This window comes from Amblyomma mixtum, chromosome 1 (genome assembly GCF_055824585.1).
Source record: "Amblyomma mixtum isolate Tamu chromosome 1, ASM5582458v1, whole genome shotgun sequence".
In the NCBI taxonomy this organism is placed as follows: domain Eukaryota; kingdom Metazoa; phylum Arthropoda; class Arachnida; order Ixodida; family Ixodidae; genus Amblyomma; species Amblyomma mixtum.
The window spans coordinates 81,564,586-81,582,142 of NC_143012.1; the positions used below are offsets into that span (position 1 = coordinate 81,564,586).

Here is a 17,557-nt window from a genome sequence, read left to right on the forward strand (position 1 = left end):
CAATATGCTTCGCATCTGACTAGGCTTAACCTTAGCTAATTCTCAGCCATTTTTTTTTTCTTTTTTTTTACAGTGAACTCTATGGCGACGTTTACATGACGGGGTTGAGTTGGAGTTGAGTTGAAAACCAGTTACTGGGTTCATGTAAACACGGCAGGTCGGGACAGGGAGTCGAGGGAGCGAGTCCAGTCAACTCCGCTGCAGGGGGTGGGTTGACTCACTCGACCCAAACGGCAGATGGCATGTGAACCGGATTGAGTCGAAGAGTAGGGTTAGAGGGAGGGGAGAGGATAAACGCGAACCTCTTTTTCGCTCGCGCCGTCGCGCTTCCAAGACGGCCGCAATTTGGTAAACTGGTTTTTGAGGAAAGGAAATGGCGCAGCATCTGTCTCGCATATCTCGGTGGACACCTGAACCACGCCGTAAGGGAAGGGAGGAAGGTTGGAATGAAAGAAGAAAGAGAGAAAGCGGTGCTGTAGTGGAGGTCTCCGGAATAATTTCGACCACCTGGGGATCTTTAACGTGCACTGACATCGCACAACACACGGGCGCCTTTTGCGTTTCGCCTCCATCGAAACGCGGCCGCCGCGTTCGGGTTCGAACCCGGGTACACCGGCTCCGTAGACAAGCGCCTTACCACTGATCCAGATGGCGATGCCGTGCTGCAATCTTGGAGGCTGCCACTGCCCTCTCCCGTTGCGCTGCTCAACGCTTGGTGTCGCTGCAGTTGAACCGGTTTCGACTCGCAAAAACAGAGTTCATGTAAACAACCAGTGATCGAGTTGGGCTGACCTTGCTCAACTTGATCCCCTGACTCGACCCGCCACTGTCGGGTTCATGGTAACGAGGATTATGTGAAGAAACTCTTCCCTGTAGAACGGCGCCGGCGTCGTCGTATCTCACAACCCAACACTACTGCAACGTTCAGCACTTGTCTAAAGATTTTACTTATCCTTGCTACCACGTCTTTCCCTTTGTGTCGCCGCTGGATCACCGTATATAGAAGCTTATCATAAACAATAAACGCGCACATACTATTGTTAATCTCCGTGAGGAGACAGTGAATCTCTCAAGCTACGTCCAAACTGCAGTTTAACCTCAGCCGCACACCTTAATGATTCTTGTTTACTGAGATAGTTCCCAACATGCAGTACTGACCAGTCCACTTCGCGAATTGGTTGGCAGCGTTCCCTTGTAGCGCAATGCAGTTCAAAGCGGTTTACATTTTCTTCCGTGGTCGCCATGCAGCGGTGGTTGCAAGATGCCTCGAAGCAAAGGCGCCTCGCCTGAGCAACGGGAAACCACGATTCCTGCTGCAAAGACGCCCGACAAAAGCGCTGGTCAGCCTCGCCATGGGAAGCGTCACTCCAGGAGCGCCTCCCCGAAAGAGCAGCTCCGTGAAGGAACACGCGGAATCAAAGCGAAGCGACTGGAGGCAGAACGGCGGAATGAGGCCATGGACAGCAAGTTCGACAAAGTAAAAGGTAACTAAAAGGCGTATAATCTTGAAGACATGGCGGGAGAGGACAAAGAGGGGGAAGAACGAACTTTTATTGCCCAAGAAATGCATCCCCCGCCCCCTCCGCCCCCCCCCCCCCCCCCCCCGGCATTAAGCTTAAGCCAGGGTGGCAGGAGGCACCACGTTAGATGCTGACTGTTGCGTCAGTCAGTTGGACGAGGCGTATCTCATGGAACTAGGGGTCCAAACAACGCTGCAGGTTCTGCCAGGATTCTTTAGAGCCGATATTTTGCGCTCTCCCAGCAGAATTTGGGTATTCCAAGATTACATGGTCGAGGGACCCTCCCACCCCGTAGTGTGAACACTCGTCTGATCTTACCTCCAGGAACATACAGTTCGACATGACCGGGTGTAGGAACATGTAAGTTTGGAGTCGTCTTATTTAACGACGGGTCTGGTGGGGGTACCAGCCTACGTTCCAATCTGTAATGTTGCGTAATTTCCCCGGACTACTTCAGGCAAGGGAGCGGTTAACGGCAGAGGACAAAAAAAAACATGAAAGGATCGCAACGAAATGAGCAGTTATTGCTTTTTTTACGGACCTACGAAGGTTCTGTTTTCGAAGTGTTCTTGGGTCTTATTATTCAGACCGTGAAGACCTTCGTACGCCCTCACGTAGACCAAAGTGGTGGTCTAGTGGTTAATTCATCCACGCCGCATTGGAGAGGTGATGGGTTCGATACCCAGTTCTTCAGGCTACACACAGTTTTAGAGCGCAGCACTTATGCGCCCTTTCCAGCGTTCCGCGTCATCGTCGGCGTTGTCGGCGACGATGACGCGCCGACAACTCTTTCTTTTCAAGTGATTCCATCGATCGCATGGAACAGTTGGCTGCCATAGAAATTGGGCAAGGCTTTTGACGACAGGAAAACGTTAATAGACAAAAAAAAATGCAAGACTGTCGTAGGGTCATCTACTGATATATATACATATATACAGTGAAATATCAATTATATGAAAAGAAATAGCGCTCATAAATGGTTTCACGCTGAAAAAAAAATGCCGACGATTACGTCACTTCCTAATCCGACATTTGAGCGCAGCTCATCAGCTGTTTCAGTTTTTCGATAGACTGAGGCAAAGAATTCGAGCAGACATGTATGTACAGTTACAGACAAGTTGATATTTTTCACACATTTTCCTTCTTCAGGAAACACTCCACTAACAGTTCTTGATTGTCTACAAGAAAGCTTTGTGGACGGAGAAACAGATGGATATATGCTCGACTTGCTGCAACCATCTCTGGTTCTCAAAGACGAGGTCTATGCAAATATTTCGCGAGGTAGTCTCAGCAGTGAGAGCCGTTACGAACGAGAGGAACGCGATATTCTCCCGCATAAATGGCAAAAAATTCCTGTTTGTCTTTATATGTACATTAAAGACCCCCCACACTGCCGCCCTGGCAGGTTGCAGTTGGATGGATGGAAACAACTTTATTACACACAAAAAAAAAATCTTCCAGGGTGCTCCCCTACTGGTCCAGGAGTCCACGGGCTTATGCTTCACGTAAAGCCCGATCCACTAGCCATTTCTGGCTGGCGGGCTGAGCGGTCCGTAAAGCAGCCTCCCAGGAAGAATGACTGGGATTGGGGATGGGGGGTAATGCCTTTGGGGAAGGACATTCCCAAACGTAGTGGAAAAGTGTGGATTTGGGCACGCCACAGGTGTTACAATCAGGAGGAAAGGTCGGGTGAAAGCATGAGAGCCGGTGGGGTGAAATAAAGCAGCCTGTCTGTAATTGCCGCCATTTGGCGCTGGATAAGGGCGACAAGGTACTGTGGGGTGGTGGCAGTGTCATGCGGTTGAATTTGTAAAATGTGGTGATCTGGTGATATGTAGAGAGGACCGATGGGGCTTCTTCCGCAGGGTTGGGTGCCTGATCCTCTGAGGTCCGGGAGGAGAGTTCTTGGGCCAGTGCATGAACGCGCTCATTACCGGGGATCGAGGCATGCCCAGGGACCCACGACAGAGTAACCGTTCGGTCGAGAGAGGTGGCCGTGGTAAGAATACGGTGTGTAGCCGGAGTAGCCACGCCCTTTAGGTAGTGGCGGTACGCGGCCTGTGAATCTGTGCAAATTTCGGTTATGTTTTTGTCAATGATGGAGTGGGCCAGAGCAAGTGCGATGGCGGCTCCTTCCGCCTCTGAACTTCCGCCTCTGCACTAACACTCATATTGCGCGGTAGGGGCTTCTGATATATGTGATCCTGCGTGCCCAGAGAAATCATGTAAGGTGTAGGACTTGTTGCGGTGGGAATTGGTGGATTGAGACGTAGCTGTCGCAGTAGGCATTGTCCTGTTTCCGTGCGACTCAGGCGGACTAATTGGTTGGTGCGTTGAGCCTCTATTAATTCGATCACTGTATTGTGGGTGCCAGTGGCCAGGAGACGTTTCGTGCTAACCGTCCGTGGAAGACGTAAGGCAGAGGTGACAGGCGTGCGTATTAGGATGTCTGCCTGTTGTCTTTGCCGCTGAGTATGTGGTATGGAAGGTGGTATGCAATGCGGCTAATGATTAGTGCATTTGTCATGTTGAGGGTCTCGCGTTCAGACAGCCCATGATTGCGTGCTGCCACCCGCCTGATAAGTGCAGCGACCTGTTTGGTCTGTCTCTGCAAGAGCTGAAGCGTGGCGGTTGCATCTCGTGTGTTTTTAATGAGAAGGCCGAGAATCTTCACCTGAGGCACAATGGGCACTGGATTCCCGTACATGTGCAGTTCAATCGGGGGTCACTGGGGAGGGGTTTCAGCTGCAGGAGTTCCGATTTATTTGGAGAGCAAAGGAGGCCTGTGTTTGCTAAATGAGTGGTGGTGATTTCTATGGCAGATTGCAGGATATCCTGGGCTGTTCCAAGGGATCCTCCCGTTGTCCAGAGGGTTATATCATCTGCGCATATGGCTGTGTGGAGCCCTGGGACAGCAGCAAGGGCCTTTGCCAGTGGCGCTAGGGCAATGTTAAAGTGTAAAGGTGATAGAACCGCCCCTTCTGGGGTTCCCCGGTTAGGCAGGGGGAAAGGCTGGGAGGCAACATCCCCAAGGTGGTCTGCCGTGCACCCCTGAAGGAAGGATCGAATATATTGCCATATGCGGGTGCCACACCCTGTGGTGGCTAATGGCGTGAAGATATGGTCATGGCTTATTGTGTCGAAAGCGTTATGGATATCCAGGGCCAGTATGGCTCGCGTAGAGGCTGTACGACGCTTAGTGCAAAAGAGGGACTCTTTATGCGCGAGAAGGACGTCTCGCGCCGAGGTGTTTGGACGGAAGCCGAATTGAACGTTTGAGAGAAAGCCTGTTGTTTCTAGGAACGGTTGCAGGCGATTGAGAATGACATGCTCGAAGAGCTTGCCGACACAGCTCGTTAAGGAGATGGGGCGCAAATTTTGAAGAGTGAGGGCTTTGCCCGGTTTGGGTATAAATCGCATGCTGGCATGGGTCCAGGCTGATGGGAGCGTCCTAGCTTGCCAGTGGTTATTAAAGAGCTCCGTGAGTTCCTGGAGGGAGACTTCGTCCGGATTAGTAGTGCCTTGTACGTTATGCCATCCGGCCCCGGCGCCGTAGAGCGGCGATTACTAAAGAGTGCTCGGCGGACTTCGTTTAAGGTGATGTCGGCTTCAAGTTCTGGGTTAGGTGGAGGTAGATTGGGTGGATCTGCCGACTGAAGAGATGTGGGTATATAAGTGTCCCTTAGTTGGCCAATTACGTCGGTGCCCTTTTGGAGCTCTAGTTGTATTAGACGTTCTGTGTTTACTTGTGTCTGAGATTTAGTGGTTGTTGGATTCAAGAGAGCGCGTAGGAGGGACCACATGCGTTTAGTGCTTAATGTACCCTTGAGGTCGTTACAAAAGGTTGCCCAGTTTGCGCGGGCTAGCGTGTTCGCGTATTCTTCTTCCTCGCGAGTGAGAGCGGCTATGCGGAGTCTCAATTTACGATTGTGTCGCTGGTGACGCCAGCGCTTCAGAAGTCCCTGTCGGGCCTCCCATAGCTGAGCCAGATTCAGTTACTGGTTGATCGCGAGAGTTCGCTCACCGTTGTCAGCGCTAACGCATGCAGCCCACATCTCTCTCTCTCTCTCTCTCATCATCCCACGTGATTATAATCACGCGTCGACTGACCCAGGGAGCCAGTTATGCGCACTTCCTTTCCTTGAAATGATTGGAGTGTAAAATGTTTTCAACGCCAACGCCAATGAACAAAATGAACCTGGACGGCCTATGGCTTCTGCGCAGCGTTTATAACACAACGTTGTCACTGTTTCAGCCCACATCTCTCTCGTCACCCCACGTACTACCTGTAAGTGCAATTCAGGCGTCCACTGACTCAAGGAGCCAGTTATGCGCACGAACACAGGCGTCCGTTGCTCTCCAAATAAATCGAAACTCCTGCAGCTGAAGCCCTTCCCCAGTGACCCCCCGATTGAACTGCACATGTACGGGAATTCAGTGCCCATTGTGCCTCAGGTGAAGATTCTCGGTCTTCTCATTAACAACACACTCTATGCACCCGCCACCCTTCAGCTCTTGTAAAGATAGACCAAACAGGCCGCTGCACTTATCAGGCGGGTGGCAGCACGCAATCATGGGCTGTCTGAACGCGAGACCCTCAATATGACAAATGCACTAATCATTAGCCGCATTGCATACCAGCTTCCATACCACATACTCACTCAGCGGCAATGACAACAGGCAGACATCCTAGTACGCACGGCTCAACTCCGCACTACGTCTTCCACGGACGGTTAGCACGACACGTCTCCTGGCCACTGGTACCCACAATACAGTGATCGAATTAATAGAGCCTCAACGCACCAACCAAATAGTCCGCCTGAGTCGCACGGAAACAGGACAATGCCTACTGCGACACCTAGTCTCAATCCACCCATTCCCACCACAACAAGTCCTATACCTTACATGATTTCTCTGCGCACGCAGGATCACATATATCAGAAGCCCCTCCACACAATACGAGTGCTAGTCACCATCAGGGTAGGCGGCAGACACGAGTGAGCTATTACACCAAAACATACAGCAACCGCTCCGATATCCTTTATGTCGACGCGGCACGAAATTCTCGAGCAGGATATTTCACGGCAGTCGCAACCTATGAAACGGCACAGTGGGGGCCGCCGCCACTCTCCGAACTAATTCGCCTGCAGAGGCGGAAGGAGCCGCCATCGCACTTGCTCTGGCCCACTCCACCATTGACAAAAACGTAACCGAAATTTCCAGATTCCCAGGCCGCGTACCGCCACTACCTAAAGGGCGTGGCGACGCCGGCAACACATCGCATTCTTGCCACAGTCACCTCCCTCGACCGAACGGTTACTCTGCCGTGGGTCCCTGGGCATGCCTCGATCCCCGGTAATGAGCGCGTTCATGCGCTGGCCCGAGAACTCTCCTCCCGGACCCCGGATGATCAGGCACCCAAACCTGCGAAAGAGGCCCCATCGGTCCTCACTACATATCATCAAATCGCAACATTCTACAAACTCAGCCGCGTGACACTGCCACCACCCCACTGTACCTTGTCGCCCTCATCCAGCGTCACATAGCGACAGTTACAGATAGGCTGCTTTATTTCCCCCCACCGCCTCTCATGCTTTCACCCCACCTTTCCTCCTGATTTTAACACCTGTGGCGTGCCCAGATCCACACTTTTCCACTACCTTTGGGAGTGTCCTTCCCCAAAGGCAGTACCCCCCATCCCCAATCCCACTCTCTCTTCCTTGGAGGCTGCTTTACGGACTGCTCAGGCCGCCGGCCAGAAATGGCTGGAGGATCGGGCTTTACGTGAAGCACAAGCCCGTGGACTCCTGGACCAGTAGGTCACCACCCTGGAAGATTTTTTTTGTGTGTAATAAAGTTGTTTCCATCCATCCATCCATCCATCCGGAACATTCTGCTTTCAACGATTGGCATCATACGATTGTTTCCGACGCGCGCGGTTGACTGCAACTACGACGGCTTTTCGACCGAACGAGCTGTACAGAGATAGAGAGAGAAAACTATTTACACAGGAATTCGGGGCACGCCCCATGGTCCCCGCACGACCCCACTGCACTCAAGTGTTTATGTTCCGAAGGTCCATAACACTGGGAGCACGGCCGGTGGCGATGGTCTGCACGGCCGGGTCCTCCGAGCGCAGCAGGGCCTCCCAGTCCTCCCAGGTCATGAGGTTCTCTAGGTCCCGCGGGGGAGGGTCCGCCGGGCAGAGGGAAATGATGTGGAGGGACGAGGCGAAGGGTTCTGGGCATAGGGCGCATGCCGGAGTGGGGAAGGAGGGATGATAGTGGGCTAGGTTAAGGGGTGAAGGGAGAGTGTGTGTCTGTAGTCTGCGCCAGAGTGATGCGTGTTTGTTATCTAGGGAGGGGTGAAGCAGGGGGGTAGAGCTGGCGTGAGGCTCTGTATGCCTGGGTCAGCTCACTGAATGAATGCATGCGCTCCTTCGTGAATCCCTGATCAGAGGCCACCTGAGCCCGGTTTAAAGAACCTCGGGCTAAAAGGTTGGCGGCCTCGTTTCCGGAATTCCCGGAGTGCGCAGGCACCCATATCAACTCCACATGGCGGGGCGGCGGTGCATCGGGCGAGTCGAGTCCAGTATGTCAAAAGCAGGGACATGAACTCGGCCTCGAGCAAAATTTTGTATCGCAGTTTTAGAGTCACTTGAAATATACCGGGCTTCCGTGCGAGTGATAGCAAGTGCAATGGCGGCTTCCTCTGCAGCCTCTGGGCACGTGTCTGGAGGGAGAGGTACAGTGCAACGGGTCTGTTCGCAAGAAGCTCCGTATCTGCATTAGCTGTACATGCTGTCGCGTAAAGAACTGCGTGTGGGAAATTGAAAATATCACCCTAGAACTCTACCGATGTGAGGTCACTCCCCTATCCTCAACATATCGCCTCAACAGCTGTCGCTGAATCTCGCGTTAACACGTGCTAACCGTCCTGTCAATTGTTGTTGTTTCATTTTACCTTGACTACAGAGTAAGAGATATTCGGGTTGGGAGACCTGTCATGCGAGCTTGGCATGTTAGCCTTCGGTCGCAAGGATGCAGATGAAATGTATAGGTAGAAACTAAAACATTGCCGGATCACTCATGCGTGCTTTACATCATAGCGCAGGGGCGCGAGTGGGTGAAAGCAACTGGTAGAAACTACAGTGCAATGGGTCTGTTAGCAACAAGCTGCATTAGTCAAGTCTTGCTCCGCTGCGATTTGTGTGTGATTTGCCACTTGTCAGAGACAGATGTTCTCGTACATTGCTGCGGAGAAGCGGCAGCCTGTGGTCCGATTTTTTTACCTCGAGAAAACGGCCCCGTGTCGCAGAAAACCCGGTGTCGTCGTCCGCGGCGTTGGCCGTGAGTGAAAAAAAATGCCAGTGGCTTAGCTCTGGTTAAGTTTCGATATACAAGCGAAAAGCTGCAGTGGTGCTTGGTTTGACGTCATGGCTGTCGCAGTTCGCGCACAGTGCACTGGGAGCACCACGATAACGGTAGGCAAGCGCTTTATGTAGCCCTCCTTGCGGATGGGTAGTAACTGTGGTAAACGTGCGGCTGCAACGAAAGGTCAAACGGTGGCGAGGAGGCGAAGCGCGCAGTAGTGGCGGCGGTGAGGCGGCGCACATGCGCAGTAGCGCGCGGCTGCGCCGTGAGGTCAGGCGGTGGAGTCGCGGCGGCGGTTGCGGCGGCCGCCGCGCTCCGACCACTTGCGCCTCTTCTGTGACGACACTCGGTTCTGCGCTTGCGCAGCTGTGGCTAATTCTGATCACGGAGCATACGCCGGACCCGGTGTTGACTTGCCTTGTGAAGCTTTTCGCTTCGAAATCCCACACGCTTTAATAAATAAGATTTTCGGGGTCGTGGCATGGATTAGCCTAAAAGCATGGATTTGGTTTTAACTGATCTAGTCTACTGACTACCAGGACGCCCCGTCAAGCTACATGTCTTGATCGTACGTGTAACAGCCGGCAGAACTTTTTAAAATACGAAAGTATGACGCGCCTGTTGCGTGTTATGGTGCCTGAGAAAATCACGTTTCATTACGTTTACATAATGTTCGCAACGAAGTGGCACAACAAACTGTTTTTTTTTCTAACTGAATTAGATATCGGCAACATGGCCCGCTCATTTGCATTTCTTGTGTCAGCACAGAATCGCAACTGAATTAAAAAATTCGCTGTGGCTTAGCTTGGTTAAGCCCGGTAATTGCGAAAGCAATATCCGTACCTACGCCATGGTACAGCTGGTAGTGTAGCTGGTGGTGGTTCTTGTGGTTAGACTTGTGACGATGCATCGGATATGCAATCCAATGCAATTCAATCCAATCTAATCTAATCCAATCCAGTCAGGCTGCCGTTCATGTGCACCGCCGTCGCACACGGACGGCGCGAGATGGTCGCCCAGCTCTTCGGCGTGACGTCACACAGAGGTCAGGCGAAAGGTCATTTCATGTGCACCGCCGTCGCACCACAAAGGTTTGAAAGTGAAAGTAGTATTGCTTTCGCAATAATAAATATCGCTTAATGTGCAAGAGCCACTAGTACTGGCTCCAACGTCTTAGATTTTGAATCTTCTGTATGCTCAGCATATCGGTGCTACATGACCTCTTCTGGTTTGCACAGTTTCCATAGCTTGATCTGTGTGTCGCATCTGCTTGTCGTTAGCCATTGCGTGTCGTGACAGTGTGACATTTTCAGACTTCACTAGCCAATACGTCGTCCCTAAAGGCTAACCGCGTCCACCGTGCGACGGCGCCGGTAACAGACACCCGCAAACCCGATGTCCCAATAGAATGGCCACTACTGCTTCGACCTGCTGCTTTTACACACTAGCGCCACTGCGCCATGATGCAAAGCACGCGTCAGCGCCCCGGTCATGTTTTAATTTCTTACCACTGTTCATCTGCATCCTTGCGACCGAAGGCTACCCTCAACGCTCACGCGTGGTGCCTCACAACCCGCATATCTCTTAATCTGGGGTTAGGGTTTAAAAAAAATTGGCAGTGGTTTAGCTCTGGTTAAACCGGGTAAATTGCTTTAGCATGGTGCGCGCGTTCTTCTGGCGATTCTTCAGCGCGTTGCCTTCGCCTGGTAGCATTGCGGCGTTCCTGAGCAGTCAGGTGTTGAGATTCACCGGGGTGACCGATGGCGTGGAACCACTCTGCGAGGTAGAACGTTGTCGCCGAGCTGCATCCTTAGCACGACGCTTTGCAAGGCGCTATTCACGCTGTTCTGGCGTCTTCTGTGCATGTTGTCGCTTTCTCGCTTCTTCCTGTCGCTGCCGCTCCTCCTTAGAGGACTTCATAGCAAAGCATTCACGCCAAGGCAAGCGCACATTTATAGACGCTTTACATTGCGGGAGCATGGGCGCCGCCATATTTGGTCACGTGACCATTCCGGCACGCAGCCAGGGAGTCCACAGAACGCAATCGCCCGTTCGGCTCCACGCACTGCTCGCCGTTCGGCTCCACGCATTGCTCGTCGGCAAATTGGTTTTTGAGGCAAGGAAATGTATCTGTCTCGCATATCTCGGTGGACACCTAAACCTCGCCGTAACGGGAAGGTAGGAAGATGGGAGTGAACGAAGACACCGTATTCACTAGACGCGCCTTTGTTCATGTCAAACCAGCGGGCTGGCATGGCGGAGTGGCTAGCGTGCTCGTCTCGCACTCCGGAGGGCCTGGTTTCACTCCCCAACTCGACCAATTTCCTACTCGGTTTTATTTATTTATCTCGTCTGATTAGAAAGGATAATTAGGCGAATCGGTTAATTAAGCAATTAACTAAACTCAGTCCCACTTAAATGGAGCATCAATATACCATCCCTTTAAATGGTTGCATGGTTACTAGCCAAAGTACAATTGGCCGCCTTCGAAATTTGAGCACTGTGACGTCACGACCATTTCGACCAATTGAAGCAAGGTAAGCGTAGCTTCGGCGGCCACCTGAGGTCCCGCTTTGGCTGTCGGAGGGTTGCTTTCGCAACAAAAGCCTGTTTCAAATATAAACTCGCCAGCCACATACTGTATATTATTTTGTGATAATGTATTCTCGTGTGCAAGGTTGTGTCTCCCTTAGCTTCTTGTGAATATTAATAAAGGAAATCGCTGACAGAATACCACGAGGCCGATTGAATTTTTTCACAGGTGGCCGAAATATATTCGGAGAACTTCCTAACAGGAAAAGAAATACATCAAATTCTTAGTGGTGCAAGACCGCTGCGCGAGTGCCGTTTTTAGGTTCCTAGATAGCCCTTCATTCTGATCGGCTTTTTAAACAGAGTGACAGTCACCATAATTCCTACTGCAGCATCCTCGCCGAAGCAGACGGAGCCTTCCTCAGTCCTTGTCACCACTGCGACGCCGACGGCGAGTCCCCCGTCTCCAGGCGGCATTCACCCGTTGCTGAGTGCGGACGAACGGGACACCGTCACTGCCGTACCAGATCGGTCACTGGCTCCCAGCAGACAGGCCGAACTGTCACGTCAGCAGACGCTGTCTCCAGCAGGATACTCCACGACATCGGGAGCCATGGGCCTGGCGGGGCCTGGGCACCGTTCGGAGGACAACCGCAGTAATGCGGCCGCTCGTTCTCTCGCGGGGTCCTTCAAGGAGGCGCGTTGGTATTCAACGGGGAGAAACCTGGCAGTGAGGACGAACACGAGGTTGAGCACTGGGCGTCTAAGTGGACATTATATACCCGTGCCCCAAAGCCCAGAGAAAGAGGTGAGTGTATCGATGTGTTCTTTAGGGTTTTAAAGCGAAAGCTTTAATGGGCTAGTCAAGACATGGTCATCGGCGCCGCAATTTGACGTTCAAGTGGAGGCGCGGTGCTGGATTGGCAGCCACGAGACATACCTTCTCTGGTTTCCTCCTTTATCCCTTCCCTTAGGGCGCGGTTCAGGTGTCCACCGAGATGTGAGACATACTCTATCGGCCCTTGCAGTTCGTGGCAGCAGACAGCAATGCACAAAAATGAGGGCTGATGCAAAGCATATATAGATCGAAACAAGTCAGTCACCCCTACACTCTGGTTCAGCAGACGATAATGAAAAAAGAAGGAAAAGAAAAAAATGAAGACACGACTGTACATACATACCTACACAAGAAAAACATCAGTGATGTAGCAGTTTCGATATAGCTGCAGGATTGACATCAGTTTTAAAAGCGATTTGCGTGAAATTTCAGCAATGTTCACATCAGCAATGAGTGTGTTCAAAGCACGTGGCAATGTATTTTAATACTTTGTGTACCATATGTAACTACTACATGTTTCAACAAACCAGTTTTCAGGGTGTCTGCTGTGAAATTGGCGAGTGTTGGCATGAAAGTCTCCTATGTTGCGGAGGTAGTTGGTATATTTTAACTAGGTCAGTTCTGTATGCATCAAGCAGTAGGTAGTAAAGGTCAGATATTTATAGTACACCATACTGATCGAAAAGCTTTACTGTGTGGGTGAAGAAATTCTGGTTACTTATTGCACGTAAAACTTTTTTCTGAAGCAGATAAGTCTTCTGTTTATTAATTGCAGTGATAGCCCCCCATGCAAAATGGCAGTAACCCAAGTGTGATAGGAACATAAAGTTTGATACGGCAGAAAAGTTCTACATTACACGGAAATGGCCGTCTATGCCGATTTATAATGCCTGTGATACAAGAAAGCTTAGTTATTACTATGGTTACATGATCATCCCAGCTCAACTGACTAGTAAAGCGGGCACCTAACACACGAATGCTTTCTACAACATCAATTCGTTCTGAGCCGAAATGCGGATCAGATAACGCAAGAACTTTATTTTTCGGTAGAAAAACTTTTTTTTAGCCACAAATATTTGGGAAAATTCTTAAGTGTCCAGTTTTTAAATCGTTCAAAACACATTCGCATGGTTAATTATGTCAAGAACACTCTTAGATGAAAGCATCACAGTTGCGTCGTCTTCATTTATAATGCGCTTAGCACTTCCACACATGGCAAACAAAGTCATTAACATAAAGATTAAAAAAAAGGGGACAAGGATCCTGACATGGAGAACGCCCACTGTAATTGGTATGTTAGTGACTTTTCGGAGGGTATTTATGCTAACATATTGCTAGCGGTATAGGAGGTAGGACGCTAGGAGAGTATTGCGCCCAGGATGCCGTATCTTTAAAGTTTAAAAAAAAAGCTGTGCATGGTCAATATAATCAACAGCTTGAGAGAAGTCAATAATTATGCCTAATTCTAACTCCTTTTTTTCAAAAGCATGAATAATATCCTGTTTTATATGAAGTAGTGCAGTCTCGGATGTCTTAATGTAACCAAATCGAGCTTCGGACAGTATATTGTGTTTCACAGGAGCGCGTCATTCTTGTGTGAATTAACTTTTCCAGACCCTTAGAAAATACGGGCAACACATAGACTTGCCTGCAGTTTGATATGCATTTTTGTCGCCCTTTTTGATCAATGCAGAGACTTTGACTACTTGCATGCGTCGAGGGAATATGCCACATTCAAGACACAATTTAAAAGTGTGAGAAAGCACTGCAAAAACCGCTGAAAGCTGCAAAAACCGCTGAAAGAGTTGTGGGAATAACGTAGACGGAGTTTGCATTACTAACGAGTCAGGTGTCATTAGCAGTAGCAGGTAGAAGTGTGTCTTCAACTTCCCAGCTCACAAAATATTCATTAAAACGATAAACACTTCACAAATTTCTGCTTTCTGGCCTTCATCGTTCCTGAAGACAGTAAGCATTAATAAAAAATACCATAAAATAACGCAGGGAAAATTGCGAGTATTTCCCAGACTGCTGCCCTAAGAAACTGTTCAGAACTAGTTTTTCTGCTCAAATGAGGGAACTTTAGGTGACGGCGCGGAGCATGCTTTGTCTGTTATTAGTTTTTTGCTTCCTTACACACCGTAACCATCGTCATAACTGGCGTCCCTGTCGAATGAAATGAAGGATAAACGGAACGTTTCAAAAAATACTGCTCCCGCATACAATGCGCTAAAGTTGGAGCGTGGGCTTTTTTTCTTTTCTTTGCAGCTCACTCCTACGACAAGAGCTGTCCTCGCAGTTAGCGCATGCGTCGGAACGATATTGCTCATAGCAGTCGCCACGGCAGTTATCGCGCTCACATTCCGGAGTCCGAAGGCGCCTGCAAAGCACTCCGATTACTGCGACACGGTGGACTGCCTCTTCCATGCCAATCTTCTGATGTCCAACCTCAACAAGAGCATCGACCCTTGCGAGGATTTTTCAGCTTACGTCTGCTCCGCCTGGATGCCTTCTGGGGACCGCAGGGAACACTCGAAGACTCCCGTCGACGACGTCGCCTTCCAGCGGGTCGCAGACTTCAGCACCATGCTCCTCAAAGGCACGGACAAGTTCCCGGTGGCACACAAGGCCCTCAGAATGCACAAGTCCTGCATGGGCGCTGAGGACCACAGCGGCGCCTACCTGCAGCAGTTCCGGGCACTCATGCGGCAAATGGGTCTCAGCTGGCCGGAGCCGTCTCCATCGAACGCCACTGCACTCGGAGTACTGCTCGAACTTTCATACAAGTGGCAGGTCCACTTATGGTTCGAAGTCCGCGTGCTAGCCGAGCCTGTTTTTGGAAAGTGGCGCCTTGTGTTCAAGCCTGCGTCAGAGATACCCTTTCTTCTGAACCAGTTTGAGTCTGTGAACGACAGCAGCAGCTACTCAGCATACTGGATGGGCTACTACGGTGACCTTGCCGATAATACCACGGTAAACACGATGAACCAACCTACCCTAGAAGATATCATCAACGACACCCGCACCATGGAAGGCAACGTGTTAATAAAGCTGAGTCAACTAATCTTCACCCAAAGGCAAGTCCCCGCTGTCTTCCACGTCGAAAACATCGGCGATCACTTGCACAGTACTCCGTCAGCTACCTGGATCAAACTTCTTCAAGAAAACATACAACTGGATCCTCAATTAGGTGTCAGTGACGACGTTATCCTCGAAAACCAGGACCTCTTAAAGACCATCGGCGAATTTTTAGGCCAGTACTCCGAACCGCGACTTCTCCGACAGTTCGCTTGGACATTCGTCCAGATGTACGCGCCGATAGCCGAGCCGCAGATGCTGCTGAGACATTACGGCGCCAAGTACAAGGTCGACACGTACCGGTCCCTATTCTGCTGCTTCCACGTGGAAGAGACGTACAAGGTGCTCGTGCTATCGATCGACATCTCTAGCCGCATGGCCGAACGGGACCGGGACGCCATTCGCGCTGGGTTCCAGAGTCTGGTCTCTGCAGCCATCAAAAAGGTGGAGAACACAACGTGGCTAGATGAAAGTGGCAAGCGCGTCTTCGTCGACAAGATAGCGTCAGTCCAGATGCGAGCGTGGCCTCAAACGTCGATGGGAAGCCAGGAGCTTGAGAAAATTTACAAGGACTACCCCAGCACCGAGGCGTCGTTCAGCGAACTCTGGATGCAAGCGCGAAAGATTATACGCACTGCAAACGCCAAAGTGCGTCATATCAACGATTCTCAGACGTACTTTGACGCTCTTGTGTTGCCACAGAACTTTCCGCCATCGTACCCCGAATATGACTATACACTGGGGAGCCTGAATGTCCCATCCTACCTCCTCAACAGGCCCCTGTTCTACAGTAAAGGAACGAACGCCATGTTTTTCGGTGGTTTGGGGTACTTGCTGGCGTTGAAGTTGGTTAAGGCTTTAGATGAGGTGGGTATACGCTGGCTTCCAAACGGCACAAGCGTCGAGAGCGTTTTATCAGCAGAATCGAGGAAAGCCTTCCACGAAAGGGAGAGCTGCCAAAACAACCTTACTGAAGACAGTGTGTTTCCGGAGGTGCCGGCGCTTGAAATCACATACGCTGCACTGGAAGACGCTGATGAGAGTGGTAGCGGCAACCTTCCTGTCGGAAAAGACCTTTCGCCTCTAAAGGCGTTCTTTATGACCAGTTGCCACATGGCCTGCTCTGCACACGGCTTCAAGAGCGCCTTCGTGGCGGATTGCAACAAAATTGCGCGCAACACCGCGGCCTTCGCGAGCTCGTTCAACTGTTCGGTTGGCGCAAAGATGAATCCTGAGAAAAAATGCAAATTCTTCGACTGACCACCGGCACAGGAAACCCCTCATCGTGGTGCATCGAAGTGTTCCCGTGGTATTCTTCATCACCATACCTCCCCCCCCCCCCCGCACATTCGCTGTTCCTCCTGTATAACAATTTCTGCTGCCAACTGTGTTTTGATGAATTCAGCAGTCGCTCTTGAAATATCTTTTTGATTTCGATTAACGGCGCTATTGATTGCAATTGATATAGCCTTGATGTAATACCGATTAGCCTTATCTTACAATTCTGGCTGAGACCTCTGCGGAAAAGCAAACGATCTTGGTAATACCTGCCTACTTAGTGGTATATACTTAGTGGTATATAGTGGTAGCAACTGAGATTTATAAAATATGGAAACCCAATCACACTTCGTTTGTATAAGGCCCACAATAGACTTACGAGGCACTGAGCTCCATCGCTGTGCAAATTGTTTTAGGGTAGCACGTTTTCTGCCTTTTGATGAGGCTGTGTAGTGTGTGCTGTACATACTTCCAGGAACAATTTTTGCACGCACTCTCACCTGTGGCGGGCGCCTAAAGTGTTTGAAGAAAACATGTAGCGGACACTGGAACCTTTGTTTCCGCCTTCGTATGCAACGAACAACGATCTGATTTCATGCTTTTTTATTCTCATTTCCTTTTTCCCCGGCTACTATTGAGTCGTATTTGAGACGAAGACATGATGTTGCGTGATGCGTCAGCCAAGTGGACGTACCTGACCGCAGATTCGTCGCTTTGCCAGTATTTCACGCAATACTGGTATTGTGCAAGTTATCAACGCTCATATTTACGAGTGTGTTTATGTATTTTAAGTTTTCTTTGTGCTGCAGAGATTTTTTGTGATGTGGATAGATTGTGTGCCGAGGAGTGCATCCGCACTCAGAATTCTTCATATAGGGCTTTTATTGCATCGAAATTGAGGGGCTATGAATTCCGTACTGTTGTGAAAAAAACTTAGA

At 50.4% G+C, this 17,557-nt stretch overlaps 1 protein-coding gene across 1 annotated transcript; it reads left to right on the forward strand.

Moving 5' to 3' along the window:
- The first annotated feature begins 1,349 nt into the window (after positions 1-1,349).
- On the forward strand, positions 1,350-16,903 carry LOC149366950 (neprilysin-1-like). Its single transcript, XM_089566149.1, has 3 exons — positions 1,350-1,484; positions 11,818-12,233; positions 14,532-16,903. Exons 1-3 carry the CDS (start codon positions 1,457-1,459, stop codon positions 16,599-16,601), a joined length of 2,514 nt encoding a protein of 837 aa, XP_089422275.1. The 5' UTR covers positions 1,350-1,456; the 3' UTR covers positions 16,602-16,903.
- The last annotated feature ends 654 nt before the right edge of the window (positions 16,904-17,557 follow it).